Source organism: Eulemur rufifrons, chromosome 1, assembly GCF_041146395.1.
Source record: "Eulemur rufifrons isolate Redbay chromosome 1, OSU_ERuf_1, whole genome shotgun sequence".
Lineage (NCBI taxonomy): Eukaryota > Metazoa > Chordata > Mammalia > Primates > Lemuridae > Eulemur > Eulemur rufifrons.
The window spans coordinates 8,591,401-8,608,977 of record NC_090983.1 but is presented as its reverse complement, the minus strand read 5'-3'; the positions used below and the strand labels follow the sequence as shown (position 1 = coordinate 8,608,977).

At 40.8% G+C, this 17,577-nt stretch overlaps 1 protein-coding gene across 1 annotated transcript in view; it reads left to right on the top strand.

Moving 5' to 3' along the window:
* Nucleotides 1–17,577, top strand: part of LOC138385647 (nuclear body protein SP140-like) — a 70,182-nt gene that overhangs the window by 51,002 nt on the left and 1,603 nt on the right. The window contains exons 19-26 of the mRNA XM_069471947.1: nt 956–1,030; nt 2,345–2,449; nt 4,531–4,673; nt 5,858–5,905; nt 8,641–8,679; nt 16,202–16,317; nt 17,050–17,158; nt 17,466–17,543. Coding sequence (XP_069328048.1) covers nt 956–1,030; nt 2,345–2,449; nt 4,531–4,673; nt 5,858–5,905; nt 8,641–8,679; nt 16,202–16,317; nt 17,050–17,158; nt 17,466–17,543 — 713 coding nt within the window. The remainder of the gene's footprint in view (nt 1–955; nt 1,031–2,344; nt 2,450–4,530; nt 4,674–5,857; nt 5,906–8,640; nt 8,680–16,201; nt 16,318–17,049; nt 17,159–17,465; nt 17,544–17,577) is intronic.

The following is a 17,577-nucleotide window of genomic DNA, read 5'->3' as shown; positions in this document are numbered from 1 at the left end:
TATGCTTGTATATATGCTTAAAGTTTAATAGCATTTAGGACTGAGTAGCCTGGAAAATGTTTCCTCATGGGGTGTACACGACCCTGACCAGATGGTGGCCTTTGGATGGTGGACATTAAACACCAGAAAGACAGAAAAGTTTGTTTTCCTGCCTTAGAAAACAAAACACATTTGAATGATAGTAAACTTTGCAATGCCCACCCACAGCCAATTAACTTGCAAATGGAAGAACATTCTCTGCTGTAGCATCTACCAAGTCAATCCTTCATTACTATTTGAAACGGATGTTTTGGAAGACCCAATTCTACCACTCCGCTTAGTTAGCCTTCCTCTGGTTCATTTCTTAGAACCTAGTATCTTTGTCCAGACGCACATGGGCACAGCTCTTGGTCACATTTACTATCATGTTCAGCACAAATGTACAAATGTCCTCCCTCGAGGTGATATGTGTGGCATATATCTCACCTGTGGAGCACCGAATAAGGTGTCCTTTAACTCACAGAATTATCATTTATTTTTATCTCTTCACTTAAAAAAAACCCTCTAAAATGGCTTCATTTAATTTTGTGAATTTGTCTCATTTTTCTCTGAATATTTTAGTTTCTGTAATGAGAGTAGTCATCTTCTTGATCTCATATATTTATTGAAAAGATTAAATAAATTAGTAGATGTATAAGTGTTTGGCCTATATTGTTGTTGCTTGAGATATAAGTAAAATGAAAATTTCAATTAGTTTTTTTTTTTTTGCTAATGTGGAATATAAAAAAGAAATATAAAGTCAACCTAAGATTAGCCATCTAATTCTTGGTAGCTTAAAGGCCAGGATTTAAATCTTTTTTTGTGCACTAGATAGGCTTTTGGAAAGTTACATTTAAATGCAATTTTTGAAAAGCTCTAATATATTCAGTGTAACTGCTCATCCGTGACTATGATTATATTTTTAATTTTATCCCAGGGAAAGGGAGAGGGAGACCTAGAATGCTCTTCACTCAGAATAACAGAACCCCACGGAATAGAGTGCGATCAAAAGGTAAAGAATTCTTGAAGTAAAGATTCTTTTTACTTTGCTGGCCTAATACGCCAGCAAAGAAGAAAAAAGGGATACACTTTCAATAACCAAACGTCTAATTTCCTGTACTTTACTCTGTATTTTTAGTAATAAACTTACTTCCTAATTGCCTTATGTAGCTGTACTAACTGTTGAGAAATATACTCAATTTAGTCATTTTCCAAAAGGTGTCAGGGAGAGAAACAAGTAACTTGGTGATGCATCTACAATGAGACCCCAGGGGTCCGGGGGCTGCTGCAGTGCTGCCTCCACTGAATGATAAGCTTCAAGGCTGGAAGTAGATCATTGCTACACAAAGGGTACATCCTATAAGTTATTTAGTTGACCTCCCTCTTGCTACCCAGAAAACCGCAGGTTGCATACCAAGTGAACCAGAGCTGCGGTCAGAGAGCTGTGTCCTAAGGCTTTTTCTTCCTTTGCCTGTGTAGGCTTGAGCCTATCACTTGACCTCTTTTGCGTCAGTCTCCTCATCTGGAAAGCAAGAGGGTGAATTAGGCCAACCATCCTTCTCAGTCCATCCTAGTCCTAGCAGTCTACTTTTCTCAAAGTCAGTCTCAGGATGAAGGACAGTTCCCCTCCCCGGCATGGCCTCTACAACTTTGGCTGGAAGGGCAGGATTAGCTGCTCATCCTCCTGGAGCTCCTTTGAAGACCGGTCATTACTACTTCTGTGAAATAAGCTCTCCAACCCTTGCTCCCCCACCGTATAATCTTCAGATTATTCTAGAGCTCCCTGAGCTCCCCTCTCAGCTGCAGAGAAAGCAGACGCGAGGGAGAAATGAAGCAAAGCAGAGACCAAAATAGAAGACAGACACCATCTCCACTAGGTTACCCTATCGTCACCCTCTCCCGGCCCTCCTGCTCGCCCAGTCAGTGCTCAAATGTGGAGATGCGAGGACAATCTCTGGCTACCTAACTGCAGCAAAGCAGCGTAGCTGGAGAGCTCCCGTCAGAACAGCGACGGCAGCTGTATGTGTCATTGTCATTTAAGAATAAGTGGGGCTTGCTAGATTGGGAGTTAAAACAGTTTTATTAAAGCCTAATTGCTCTGCTAAAGCATTCTATTCTGTGTAAAATTTGAAGGGTGAAATTGGGATAGATGTTCTGTAGTTATGCATCAAAAATGCCACTTGGAAGAAAGATTTTGAAACTCTAGAGCTTTGTGGAATTGAGTTTCCTGAGGACTCCTGTGTCTTCATAGGAATGACCTCAATAAGGGAGGAGGGGGCTTGTGCATTTGCAAAGTGAGACAGAATGAAGAAATCCTCTCTTTCAGCCTCAAGAATGCACGGAAATGAAACTGTGGATTTTCAGGCTCCTTTACTTACTGTGACCTGTGGTGAGGCAAAGGGTATTTTATACAAGAAGAAATTGATACAAGGTGGGTTTCATGGTCTTTAATTTGTAACTCCTATCTAAAGACATCACAAGAACTGATAGAATTACTTATGTGAATCACACATCATTCAAGGACTTTGGGTCCCAGTTTGGCTTGAGACAAGGAGAAAGGACTCTATAAGATGACATGCTCACACTTTAAGAAATCACACACGTTAGACGCACACTCCCACATGGCAGTGTCCTTGGGAGTGACCAAAGAACCAAAGAGAAGTGCAGGAACTTCCATTCACAGATGGAAAACACCATACATTTCACGTTGAATCAGACATAAAAGGGACCAGGCCCTCAGCCTCTACCTTTATAACCTCTCTCCCTTCTGGATCGTTGTCACCAAGGCAGGGCGCTTGGCATAGTGCGAAGATCATAGAATTTAGAATTAGGAAACCTGAGTTCCATCCTCAGCTATGCCAAGAGTGACTGTTGTTTTATGAGTAGAGAAGGGGCCCTTTCTGAGTCTGAAATTTCTTATCTGAAAAAGGTAACAATAATTAAAAACCTGTCTCATGGTGTAGCTGTTAAAATTAATTTACATATTGACATAAAACATTTTGTGACTGTAAATTCTAAAACTTTGCAAAAAATGTCTATTATGATAAACTTCATCTTGTCCCTCTCTTAATATGGCTCTTCAAACACCAATTAATATAAATGTTTGCACTGTGACTATTTTTTGAACAGCTTTACTGAAATTCACATATCATACAATTTACCACTTTGAGTGTACAAATCCGTGGGGATTTTCTTTGTATATGCATAGGATTGCACAACCATCACCACAATCTAATTTTAGAAGATTTCTATCCCTCACCAATGGAAACCTCATGCCATTAGCAGTCAGTGCCCATCCCAGCCTCACCCCGCCACCCATCCCTAAACAATCACTGATCTATTTTCTGCTCTATAAATTTGCCCATTCTAGGCATTTTATATAAATGAAATCTTATAATACGTGCCCTTTCGTGACTGGCTCCTTTCACTTCCCATGATGTTTTCAAAGTTCATCCATGTAGCAGCATGTATTAGGACTTCATCCTTTTTATTCACAAATAATATAATATACCATGGTATGGCTGTACCACATTTTGCTTACCCATTCATCAGTTTGAGTCATTTCTACTCTTTGGCTATTGTAAATAATGCTGTTTTGAACATTCATGTACAAGTTTTGTGTGAATATATGTTTTCAATTATTTTGGGTCTATACCCAGGTGTGGAATTGCTGGGTCATGTGGCAATTCTGTGTTTAACTTATTGAGGAACCACCAAACCATTTTCCACAGAAGCTGCACTATTTTATATTCCCATCAGCAATGTATTATAAAGGCTCCAGTTTCTCGACGTACTCACAACACTTGTTATTGTCTGTCTTTTTTATTATGGCCATCCGGTGGGTGTGAAATGGTATCTCATTGTGGTTTTGCCTTGCATTTTGCCAATGATTAATGGTGTTGAGCATATGAATAATTGTTGGATAACATTTCACAATTGTTTTTAATATTGGATACCCACGATTGCAGGGATGGGAAAATCTCTGCTCAATAATGCCATTCAACTGGATGAAAAAATGTTGTATTAGAGGGTGTGGATGTTGCTGTGGTGACCCCCTGAGTCACAGGGCACCACCCATCTGAGACCTCAGCCCCGACTTGAGGATTCTGCCTCCACATTGCCTCCGAGCCATCAGGAGACTCTGGCCTGGCCTCCACCCCCAGAATTCAACAGCAAATTGAAACTCTCTCCTCCTTCATAATCACTTGTTTTTCCTCTTATGGGTGATTTTGAAATACTTTTGAAAGATTGCTCTTAATGATAATTATCACTTTCTGCACATATGAAGGTCAAAGAAATGTGTACCTGCATCAGGAAATCGCCCTTGAGGGGACTTTCAGGCTGGGTTTGGGGCCCCTGAAGTCTGAGAGGGGAGGCCAGACTCTCTTGCCATTGATCTTGGTCATAATTTGAGTGGCTCTAGGACCCATGTGGTGGCGGGGGGTGGGGGGGGCTATATTCTGAGCTCTGGGGATAAAGAGGGCTCAGGATCAACTTACCCTGGTCTTACAGGAATTAGGGTGAAGTGCATACAAAGTGAAGATGGAAACTGGTTGACCCCCAGGGAATTTGAAATCAAAGGCGGCCATGAAAGAGCAAAATCCTGGAGGCTGAGTGTGCGCTGTGGCGGGTTGCCTCTACGAAGGCTGATAGAGGTATTCCAGCGACAAGGGGCGGAGACGAGACGTGTCCTTCCTTGTTGCACTCTAATAATAAGGTCACTTTTTATTCACCAAATATTTGTTGCGTTATAAGTAAAGCTCTGATGCCAGTGAGTTTATCCTCTCACTCAGGCGAGAAAGAGGATTCGTAACCACAGCACAATGCAGCACATCAGTGTGGTAAAACGTGCTCAGTCAGGATAGATACAGGAGCTTCGAGGAGGGAAAGGTCAGCCTGACTAGGGTGCACGCAGATAATTTGTCCACTGAAGGAAAGTTCTTAGAAAATCAATAGTCAAACAAGTGGAAGAAGATACTCCAGAGAAAGAATGGCATGAAAACCAGAACCATGGCAGAAGTAGCTCTGTGGATTTAGGTGGACAGATTGTGTGCAATTAGGCATAATCCATCAATTAGTGTTGTTCACAGAGAGCTCTAATGCCAGGCTAAGTTCAGACTCATAATCTAGATAATAGGGGATCAGTGAAATCTTCTGGGGCTGGAAATGGCATTTAAAACAGTATTTTAGACAGCCATGGGGCTTTGGAATGACTTTGCTGTCCCTGCACCTAACAAACCTATACTCAATCTACAATGATCAACTCAAATGTTACCCCTCCCTGAATAGTCACCAACTGACCTGGCCCCTGGTCATCTCTCCCCTGGGCTCCCTAAGCCCGATACCAAGACCCTATTACACTGCCTTATATTTACCCTTCCAACAGTTCTCTTTTTCTCTCTAGACCCCTCTAGGTTTGTCCATTTTTGTGTGCCCAAGATTGATCAGAGTGGCTGACACCCAATAGGTGTGCAATACCTGTGTGTTGACTGGATAGCCCTTGTGTAGGGACTCCAACCAGGGTGTCACTGGTAGGAATGGAAAAGAGGTGATAGGTGTATGAGAGAGTGTGAGGAAAGACCTTTTAGGACTTAGGAAAGAAGCACAAGAGAAGGGGAAATGGTTCTAAAGATGATTTACCAGCTTCCATTGATAAAAATCTAGAAGTACAGGAATATGGGTGAGGAGAGGGGCGATGGTTTCTCAGTTAGACACCATGGGTTTGAGGTGTTTGAGCTATTTGGGTGGAACACCCAGGTAGAAATATTCGGGAGGTGGTGGGAAATGCCAGAATCATAAAACAGAAACAAAGCCTGACCTGGATCTTTTTATCTTTCAGAATGGATTTCTACCTAATCCTCCACGAACATACGGGAGGAGAAAGAAGGTGATTATTACGTAACTTTCTACAGGTTCTTGTCACATAACTGATTTTACCTGTACAGAATCTTATTTTATGGGCTCTCAATGGGGTGATTATAATTAAGCTTCCATCTTCTCCAGTTCCTTCAGAGTTGCTACTTTGAACACTATGTTGTATATAAAGCTAGGTCTTCTTTGAATATTAAACCAGTTGAGGTGGAGATGATAAGGAGCCATCAAAGTAGACCCCCCAGATGTGTTGTAGCAACAGATGCAGATGTTTTAAGGGTACCAGAGTAAGAAGAGCAAACACGATCATGGAATACATAAAAATATTCCATAATAAGGTGGGAGGATCATTTTCAACTCAAACCCGGATTTTTTCATTGATTTCACTATTTTCTAACTTTAATGAAGTCTGAGGAAACAAAAGTTTGCTCAGTCATTTGGTACATATATGAAACTATATATCATTTCATGAAATAGGCAACAAAAACAACATTTCTTTTATGGTCTTTCACATTTTCTTCTACCTTTCCATAAAATGTACACGCAGTCACACTCAGGGGGAAATTATTTGCCCTTCATGAGGATGGTGCCATTGGGGAGGAAGGTCTTGGGAGGTAGAAGTATTTTATAGGAAGGACTGACCTCCTTGGCTCCACCAGAGGGGCTGTGCAGATCACCTTTTATCTGTGAAAGTGATTTTTCTCTCTATTGAAGAAGGCAGCAAACAAATAGGTTAAGCGCAGTACAGATTCAGGACAAGGTGATGTTTTTTTCAAGACTGGGTATGCATGAGAGCCTGAAGAAGGAAGGGAGGGGGAAAGTGTCATCCTTATACACTTCAGGTAGAAATATCCATCCAAGACATTCACAGACTTCTAAAACAGCTCACACATAACTAGCCACTGGAATTCATATTCCACTGGAATTTGTAATCCAGACCTTTAAATTCTCTGATGTTCTGGCTGATTTGAACTCTCAGCCACTGGGACATTTCATCCACTGGGTTTCTTGAAGGGAAATTATTATTCAACCTATTCAGTGAGTACACTAAAGACCAGCATCTCTACCTTTCCCCAGGTGTCAAGAGTACCCCAACTGTAAACTTCCAGCAACAGAATCTACCTTTATTTATGAGTACAGCACTTTGCAGCAACAAGCTGCAGTTGCCTCTGTATTTTGTGTCTCCTCATGGGCAAGAATAGAAGATCCCCAAAGTGGCAGATCCCATGATCCATTCCTATCTCCATGGATCCTCTACCTCTCTCAGAACTTCTCTTGCTTTCAGAGCCACTTGCCTTCTAGAAAATTCATTGTCACTATCAGCACCACATGACAGCTTATTGGCTCATAACGAGGGCAACTTAAACCTTCTGGTGATAGCTGAGGTGCTTTAAAACAATCTGATATATACACCCAGAACCATCACTTATTGTATGCTAATATTTGCTTAAGCAACTCCAGTAATCTATAAGTGAAACAATATTCATTTATTCACCCATTCAACATACTGTATAATTATTAAGCACATACTAAATGCCTAATGGCCGTTAGAGAAAATTGAACTCCAGGATTGTTTCAATTTTGTTTAAACATGAATGAATAACTAATGAGGTGGGGTGGAGATTCTAGGCCAGTCAGAGAGGCAGGCAGTGACAAGATCACCTCTCAGGTGATTATGTCTTAGATCACACTTGTCTTTGGCCTATCTGCCCTGGGCTAGACGTAAAAGCTGAGGCTTCTGCATCACAGAAGGGAAGGATGCCAAGTCATGCTATTGGATATTCAAAAGCAAAATAAATAAATCTAGTGGGTTACCTCTGAAAAGTCATCAGCCTGATATTTTCTTGGGATTTCAATAGAGGGGAGAGGAGGAGACCTTCAGGAAGAAGAGCTGCAGCACTGGACACCTTGGAAGCATTTTATCTTCAGGGCTGTGTCCCTAGCAGAGCTGCAGAAAGCAGTGGAGTTCTTCTTTGGGACACTTGCACGCCTCCAGGACTCTGGGCTCTGTGGTCACTAGGGGTTGAGTCCTCAACCTGATTCCCATTGCAGCCCCTCTGGGTGGGATGACAAATCCTGGGCAGCCAAGGTGAAGAGAGTTGCCTGAGGGCCCCTCAGAGTAAGAGAACAAATAGAGTTTCTCCAACTCAGCCTGTGGAAACCAGGGCCAGACTCCCTGCATAGCTTCACAAAGGCCCACTTTGGGTCTGAGAGCCCAGGAATGGAACTTTCACTGGGACAAACAGTGGTACTTTGGAAATTATTTTTCTCTTAGTAGATATACAGGTCTATAAAATTATGTATGAAATAAGGTAGACTGTGTTAAAAAAAAAAAAAAAAACTTTAGACAAATAAACAGAATTTATTTGAGCAAAGAGAAATTCATGAATCAGGCAGCACTCAGACCAGAAGAGGTCTAGAGATTTAGACAGCTCTGCTACAGCAGTCTAGACAGTGAGGCTGACATGGGAGTGAACAAAGAAAATATATTTGATTGGTGAGAGCAGAAAGACCCTAATTAGAGGTTAGCTGGCAGTTTCTGACTGGCAAAGACTCTAGTTTCATTTTACTGTTTACACTGGGCTTTGGTTTGCTTACGTAGGAACTTAAAGTGCTGTAGTCACCCCAGCCTAATGGTCTCTTTTTTTAACAATTGTTTTTTGAATCTCTCAAAAGATGACTGTTTAAATAAATGATAGATGCAAACATCACATTCAGTATTGTCACTCAATTTTTTTTTCTTTTCAGCAGAGTATACTGCAGTCTCACAGTAACTTAGGTGACCCTTATGTAAGTATAAATTCCAAACTATGAGCCCAGAATAGTCCAGGCCTTTCCCCAGGCACATGATCTGTGTCATTTCTGCTTCTTCCTGAAGCATGCTCACTCTCAGTTGGAGCATGTTGCTGTGTGTGATGAGCAAAGCATAGCAGGTGCATCACCTAAGCCAGGAGGATGGGTCTGGGTGAGTGTCTCAGTGGAAAGCATCCTTTCCATTTTTTCCATGGAAACCTTCCCATTTCCTCATTTCCCCGGGACAATGAGTATTGGAGGCTGAGCTCTAGACCACTGTGGTCTCTAGAGATGGAGTGTGAAGTGGTAATGGGCAGGGCTGGCCTGCTGACCAGGGGCTGGAGCAAATGTGAGAGGACAGCAGCATTTTCAAGAAGGCAGTGGGGATGGGAAGGAAAATCCCAAAGATCTACTCTGAGATGCAGACTCAAGACTTAAGCATCAGCCAGAAGGAAGAAGCCAGGTCACACTGGTGAGTTCAAGGTGTGGGCCCTATCATTAGTCCTGCAGAGAAATACACACAAAGCCACATGGATCCTTTATTAAGCCCCTGTGGCCAGTCTCGAGGGAACCATCAGGGTTCTGAGATGGTTAGGACTAAAACCATCACCACTTAGCAAACCATGGGGCATTTTTACTCTAATGGTTTGGCTGATGCTCGATAATGTGCAAACCTTCTGATCCCATGGGCCCCATCCTTTCTCTGCTTGCCATGCGGCTTCCTGCTTTGAAGTCTGCCAAAAGCATGAATGATCCTCCTCTCTAAATGAAACCATACTTTGATTCTTTTCATTGAAGTGAGAATGAAATTTTAGGCAGGGTCAACTTTTTGCACAACTGCAGGGGGCAGCACTCACCTAGGCTCTCATGTAGTAATATTGATACATGATACTCAGAAGAGAGAGTCAAATATTTTACACACACTATACCTCCAAAGCAATACCCCAAGAAGATTTAAATCACAATACCCACCATCCTGCAACAGGATGCTGTGAGTCTGAGTCTCAAGTGAAATGTACTCCCCACAATTTCCTGCCACCTCCCACATCACATCAGTTGCTAAAGGGCCTGAAAACCTTCCCACATATCCAGCCCTCTACTACAACTACTAGTTTCTGAGAAAGCCACCTGAAGGCCCAAGAATTGCCACCCCAGCACACACTAATACTGCTGCCAGTGTAAGCTACTCTGGGGCCTAAAAGCAGGCATATTCATCCTACTGCTGCCACCACTGGGATCCAAAGACTGGCTCAGCTGGCGTGCAAGTCACCAGCAAAACTTTACCACAGTTACAACTAATAACTGTAACCCAAGTCACAAAGGAAATCAAAGATATCACTAACCCTGTGTATTGCCTATGCCTAAGAAATCATACAAAGATCACAGTACTACAGGTATCCAAAATCAAAGTCAAAGTATCCTTCTCAACCAACAATATATATACATCTTCAGGAAAAAAAATTCTTTGAAAGCAATTTCAAAAAATTGGAACAAGTGACTGCTACATCAGATGTGCAGATATCAGCAGAAGGACATAGGAAACATGAAAAAGCAAGGAAATATGACACGACCAAAGGACCACAACATTTGTCCAACAATGGATCTCAATCAAAAAGAATTCCTCGTAATGCCAAGTAAAGAATTCCAAATATTGATTCTAAAGAAGCTCAATGAGGTGCAAGAGAAATCTGAAAACCTGTACAAAGAAATCAGAAAATCAATTTGCAATTTGAATGAGAAGTTTAGCAGGGAGATTTAAAAACAAAACAAAACAGAAAACAAATTCTAGAGCTGAAAAATTCATTGAAGAAAATACAAAATTCATTTGAAAGCTTCAAGAATAGATTAGATCAAGCAGAAGAAAGAATCTCAAAACCTGAAGACAGGTCTTTTGAAATAATCCAGTCAGACACAAATAAGGAAAAAGGAATAAAAAAAAATGAACAAAGACATCTGGGACTACATGAAGTGACTGAACTCATGAATTATCAGTATTCCCAAGGGGGAAGATCAATCAAAAAGTTTAGAAAAACTATTTAAGGAAATAATCAATGAAAACTTTGCAGGACTAGCAAGATAGACATTCAGATACAGGAGGCCCAATGATTCCCAGGCAAATATATTGCAGAAAGGACTTCACTATGGCATATTAGAATCAGAATGACTAGAGTTGAAGAGAAAAAAATAATTTTAAATTTAGCAAGAGAAAAGCATGTAGTTGCCTATAAAGGAAACCCCAACAGACAAACAGAAGACTTCTCAGCAGAATCCTTACAGACCAGAAGAAAATAGGATGGTATTTTCAAAGTACTGAAAGAAAAAAAATGTCAGCCAAGAATTTTATATTTTGCCACAATAAGCTTAATAAATGAAGGAGATATAAGGTCTTTCTCATGCAAGGAAATGCTGAGAGATGCAAGGAAATGCTGAGAGAATTTGTCATCACTAGACCAACCCTATAAGAAATGCCTAGCCATGTCTTAAGCATGGAAACAAAAGGTCAATATTTATCATCATGAAAACACATGAAAATATGTGTTTTGGGGTCTTCCTCATAAATTCTTTGCCTGGGCCAATGTCTATAAAAGTTTTTCCAACATTTTCTTCTAGAATTCCTGTAGTTTCATGCCTAAGTTTTAAGTCTGTTATACATTGTGAGTTGATTTTTGTGAGAGGTGAAAGGTGCAGATCCTGTTTCAGTATTCTACATGTGACTTATCCAATTTTCCCAGCACCATTTACTGAATAAGGATTCTTTTCCCCAGTGTATATTTCTGTCTGCTTTGTCAAAGATTAGATGCCTACATGAGGATGGTTTTATATCTGGGTTCTCACTTGTGTTCCATTGGTCTATGTGTCTGTTTTTGTGCCAGTACCATGCTGTTTTAGTTACAATAGCTTTGTACTATAGCTTGAAGTGTGGTAAATTGATGCCTCCCAATTTGTTCTTTTTCCTTAAGATTGCTTTTGCTATATGGGGTCTTCTCTGATTCCATAGGAAGTGTAGAATTATTTTTTCTAGATCTGTGAAAAATGATGTTGGTATTTTAATAGAGACAGCATTGAATCTGTAGATCACTTTGGGTAGTGGAGACTCTTAACTGTGTTGATGCTGCTGACCCATGAGCATGGTATGGTTTTCAAGCTGTTTACATCCTCTGCTATTTCCTTCCTCAGTGTTTCATAGTTCTCCCTGTAGAGGTCTTTCACCTCCTTATTTAAATATATTCCTAGGTATTTTACTTTCTTTGTTGCTATTGTGAAGGGTATTGAGTCTTTGATTTGGTTCTCAGTTTTACTGTTGTTGGCATATAGGAATGCTACTGATTTCTGTACATTGATTTTGTAACCTGAGACATTCCACACAAACAGAAACCAAAAGTGGACAGGAGTAGCTATATTTATATCAGATAAAACAAAATTTAAATCAAAAACAGTAAATAAAAAGACAAAGAAGGTCATTATATAATGATAAATAGGTCAGTTCAGCAGAGAATATAATGATCCCAAATATATGTGCACCCAATATCTGAGTGTCCAGATTCACAAAACAAATATTCCTAGACCTAAAGAAAGGGATAGACAGAAATACAATAATAGTGGGGGACTTAAACACTCCACTCACAGCACTAGATAGATCAAGACAGAAAATCAGCACAGAAATATTGTACTTAAATTAGATTTTAGATCAAATGGACTTAACAGACATTTGTAGAACACTTCTCCTAACAACTAGAGAATATACATTCTTTTAATCAGAGAACTAGGCCAATATTACTGAAACTGTTCCAAAAGATCAAGAAGGAGGGAATCCTTCCTAACTTATTCTATAAAGCCAGTATCATTTTGTTACCAAAGCCAGGCAAGGATACAAGAAAAAATGAAAACTACAGACCAATATCACTGATGAACACAGATGCAAAAATCCTCAATGAAATACTAGCAAACTGAATCCAAAAGCACATAAAAACTATAATTCATCATGATCAAGTATGTTTCATTTCAGAGACACAAGGATGGTTCAATATACACAGGTCAATAAATGTGATTCACCACATAAAGAGAATTAAAAACAAAAACCATACGATTATCTAAATAGATGCAGAAAAAGTATCTGATAAAATCCAGTGTCCCTTTATGATTAAAACCCTCAAAAAATTGACATGGAAGGAATATACTTCAAAATAGTAAAAGCCATATATGACAAACCCACAGCCAACATCATACTGAATGGGGAAAAGTTGAAAGCATTTCCCCTAAGAACTGGAACATGATAAGGATGCCAACTTTCACCACTTCTATTCAATGTAGTACTGGAAGTCCTAGCCAGAGCAATTAGGCAAGAGAAAGACATAAAGGGCATCAAAATTGGAAAAGAGGAAATCAAATTATCTCTGTTTGCTGCTGATATGAACTTATACCTAGAAAACCCTATGAACTCCCCCAAAAGACTCCTAGATTTGATAAATGAAATCAGCAAAGTCTTAGGTTATAAAATCAATATACAAAAATCAATAGCTTTTCTATACAGTAACAATGACCAACCTGAAAAACAAATCAAGAACTCAATTCTATTTACAATAGCTGTAAAAAAAAATACCCAGGAATATATTTAACCAAGGAAGTGAAACATCTCTATGAGGAGAACTACAAACCATTGATGAAAGAAATCATAGACAACACAAATAAAGGAAAAACATAACATGTTCATGGATCAGAAGAATTAATATTGTTAAAATAACCATACTGCCAAAAACAATCTATGGATTTCATGCAATTTCTATCAAATTAACAATGTTATTTTTCACAGAAGTAGAAAAAATTCTAAAATTCATATGTAACCAAAAAAAGAGCCCAAATAGCCAAAGCAATCCTAAGCAAAAAGAACAAAATTAGAGACATCACATTAACGTGACTTCAAATTACACTACAAGGCTATAGTAACCAAAACAGCATGCTACTGGCATGAAAGTTGACACATAGATCAATGGAACAGAATAGAGAACCCAGAAATAAAACCACATACCTACAACCAATGATCTTTGGCAAAGCAGATAAAACATACACTGGGGAAGGACATACTATTCAATAAATGATGCTGGGAAAATTGGATAGTCATATGCAGAATAATGAAACTGCATCCCTGTCTCTCACTATATACAAATATGAGCTCAAGATATATTAAAGACTTAAATATAAAACCTGAAACAATAAAAATCCTAGAAGACAACTTAGGAAAAACTCTTCTGAACTTTGGTCTAAGCAAAGAATTTATGAACAAATCCCCAAAAACAAATGAAACAAAACCAAAAAATAGACAGATGGAACTTAATTAAGCTAAAAACTTCTGCACAACAAAAGAAATAATCAAAAGAGTAAATAGACAACCTACAGAAAGGGAGAAAATATTTGGAAACTATGTATCTGACAAAGGACTAATATCCAGAATTTACAAGACACTCAAACAACTCAGCATGAAAAAAAAAAAAAAAAGAAAAGCAAACAACTCCATTAAAAAGTGGGCAAATGACACGAATAAGCATTTTTCAAAAGAAGATATACAAATGGCCAATAAACATATGAAAATATGCTCAACATTACTAATCATCAGAGAAATGCAAATTAAAATCACAATGAGATACCATCTTACTCCAATTAGAATGGCTATTACTAAAAAGTCAAAAAACAATAGATGTTGGCACAAATGTGGTGAAAAGGGTCACTTATACATTGTTGGTGGGAATGTAAATTAGTACAACCTCAAGGGAGAGCAGTATGGAGATATCTCAAAGAACTAAAAGTAGATCCACCATTAGATCTTGCAATTCCAGTATTATTAACTAGTATTTACCTAAAAGAAAAGAAATCATAATATCACAAAGATACCTGCACTTGTATGTTTATTGCAGCACAATTCATAATCACAAACATATGGGAGCAGCCTAAGTGCCCATCAACCTACGAATGGATTAAAAAATGTGGTATTATATTAACCATGGAGTACTACTCAGTGATAAAAACAATGTAATAATGTCTTTTGCAGCAACTTGGATGGAACTGGAGGCCATTATCCCAAGTGAATTAACTCAGGAATAGAAAAATAAATGCTGTGTGCTCTCCCTTGTATGTGGGAGCTAAATCATGGCTACACAAAGACATACAGAGTGATATAATGGACACTGGAGACCCAAAAGGGGGGAGGGATGAAAAATTACCTCTGGGTACAATGTGCACTACTTGGGTGATGGGTACACCAAAAGCCTAGACTCCACCATTGTATAATATATACATGTAATGGAATTCAACTGGTACCCCAAATCTACTAAAAGGAAAAAAAAAGAAAAAACATTCTGCTGGTTTTAAACAAATAGGATTTGCTCCACAACACTTGGGTACAAATACGGTGAGATTTTAATGTCTAACATGAGAAAGAGCAAGACCCCGCCTCTACAAAAAAAATAGAAAAATTAGCTGGGTGTGGTGGTGCACACCTATAGTCCCAGCTACTTGGGAGGCTGAGGCAGGAAGATCGCTTGAGCCCAGGAGTTGGAGGTTGCAGTGAGCTATGATGATGCTACTGCACTCTAGCCTGGGTGACAGAGAAAGACACTGTCTCAAAAAACAAACAAACAAACAAACAAAAAATTAACTTCTCCAAATGAAATTAAATCTGGCCCCACATGTTGATACTGGTGACAAGTCTAGTATCAGTTGATTTGAGGGGTCCCTCCTCATTCTTTTTATAGAACAAAGCACCGGCTATTTTATGGGCCCAGAAAATGAGGGTAGAACCTTGGTCTTCAGCCCTGGGTGGTTGCTGTTACCACACTCTTTGGCCATTAGATTTGGCACCTCCACACCTTACATGCCAAGTTAGCTAAGGCAGGGGGGATCTTCGCCTGAGGCTCCCAGAGCCAAAGAGCTCTGTGCTCCCTGGCCCCCACCTGGTCATCTGTACCCATGGTACATCCACCCCAGAGATGGGCCCAGAGCCCTACAGGCACAGAACCCATGGTCCAGGAATCCCTGCCCTGCCCCTTTCTTCAACTCATGGGGAACTTATGGCTGAGAATGTGGGATACAGTGATAGCTCGGTTTATTCCATGGTATTTTATACTCTATTTGTCTCCCTTCTAAGAGTCAGCTTCATCATTGTGGCATAGGCAAATTGATTTAAGACTTTTTTTAGGATCTTGTTTTCTCTGCAAGATAACAAAATCATTCAGATTCCTATAAAAATTATCACCTTGTTTTTGTTGCTCGTCTTTTTGTGTTAGACTCTGGTTTTATAAAGAAAACTTTTCTGTCCTGACATCCAGCCCCTTCCTCCTGAACATCACTGCAGACTAGGATGGCTTGTTCTGAAATCTGCACTCCATGCTGTTTCTTAATATCCCAGGGAGAAGCACATAAGTGTGCGTGCAGGTTCATGCAAAGGCAACGTGTTCTAGATTCCCACAGTGGTGGCCTTCCAGGGGCTCACTGATCCCAGTGGCATGGATGTTGTTTCACCTTCTAGCTGGGAAACCTGGATGAATGTGAGGTGTGCCGGGATGGAGGGTTTCTGTTCTGCTGTGATACTTGTTCCAGAGTCTTCCATGAGAACTGTCACATCCCACCTGTGGAAACTGAGAGGTGAGTGACATGCAGTTCCCTCTCTCTTCTGTCCTTCTACGACCATTCCTCTGGCCATGTGCCCCCTCCTGCCCCCTCACAGAGCGCCTGCTTGTGTCTAGGTGGGGAAGGAGCAGGCTGCTTAGGTCCTGGGGCCCAGCAGTGTGATCCAGAGAGCTGTGTGACAGTGCTGGGGCAGGAGGTTAATGTACTTTGTGCTGTCAGGGCCGCCTCCCGTGGGATGCTGAGGCTGGTGACAGGACCTGCTCCTCTGCCTGCATACTGTTACTGCCCTTTCCTCCAACTTTTGCATCAGGGACTCCTGCCCAAGGGAGTTCAAGAGCAGGAAACGCTAGTTGTTTATATTTTGTGGTTACTCAGAAAAGACAGGAAGCATGGCCTGGTCCCATATTTTGCCACGATCTCTTCAGACCCCCCTAGGTTCCTGGGGCTTAAAGCTCAGTTTCCAACACTCAGGCACAGCAAGCAGGGCTCCTTGTGTCCCCAGCAGTTCAGGCAGGGAAAGGAGAGCCACCACTCCGGCACCACCTTCCTCGGACCGCCCGCCTGCTGCCACGACTGATGGGAAAGAGCCATCAGTGTGAGCCCTCATGTGGGGGTCTTGGGCACTCTGAGAGGTGCCCCCATGGCTGAGCCCCTCGCCTGTTCCTGAATGAGGAAAGTGGCAGCCACAAGAACGGTGGCTATTTCCAGGGGCCTTGCCCTCTGCTGACCTCATGTCCAACCTGTCAGGACACCGTGGAGTTGCATCTTCTGCAGGATGAAGGAGTTTTCAGGAAGCCAAGAGTGTCATCGGGAACCTGAGATCCTGGAGACACAGATGGGGCCGGAGGAGCAGCTGGTGAGTCAGATGTGAACCCCCAGCCCTCTCCTTTCTCTTCTCACGTGAAAAGCACAAGCAGGCACGGAGCCAAGGGCGTGGCATCCGAAGGGAGCCGGCTCTTCCGAGCTACACTGCGCTCACACTGAGACAACACCACACCTTGTTGGCTGATAAAATAACTCAGCCATTACATTTCCATTTCCAAGAGCCACACATGTTGAGGAAACTTCTGGAAGATAGGTGTGAGTCATGCCTTCTGCCTGGGTATGTATATGGGCTCATTCCCTCCAAGTTGCTTTGCATTTATAGCCTCCTTCTTTTGCAGAAATGTGAACTCCTCCTCTTGAAAGTCTATTGCTGTTCTGAGAGCTCCTTTTTTGCCAAGATTCCATACTATTATTATGTAAGTAACACTAGCAAGCCGTGATGACAGGCTG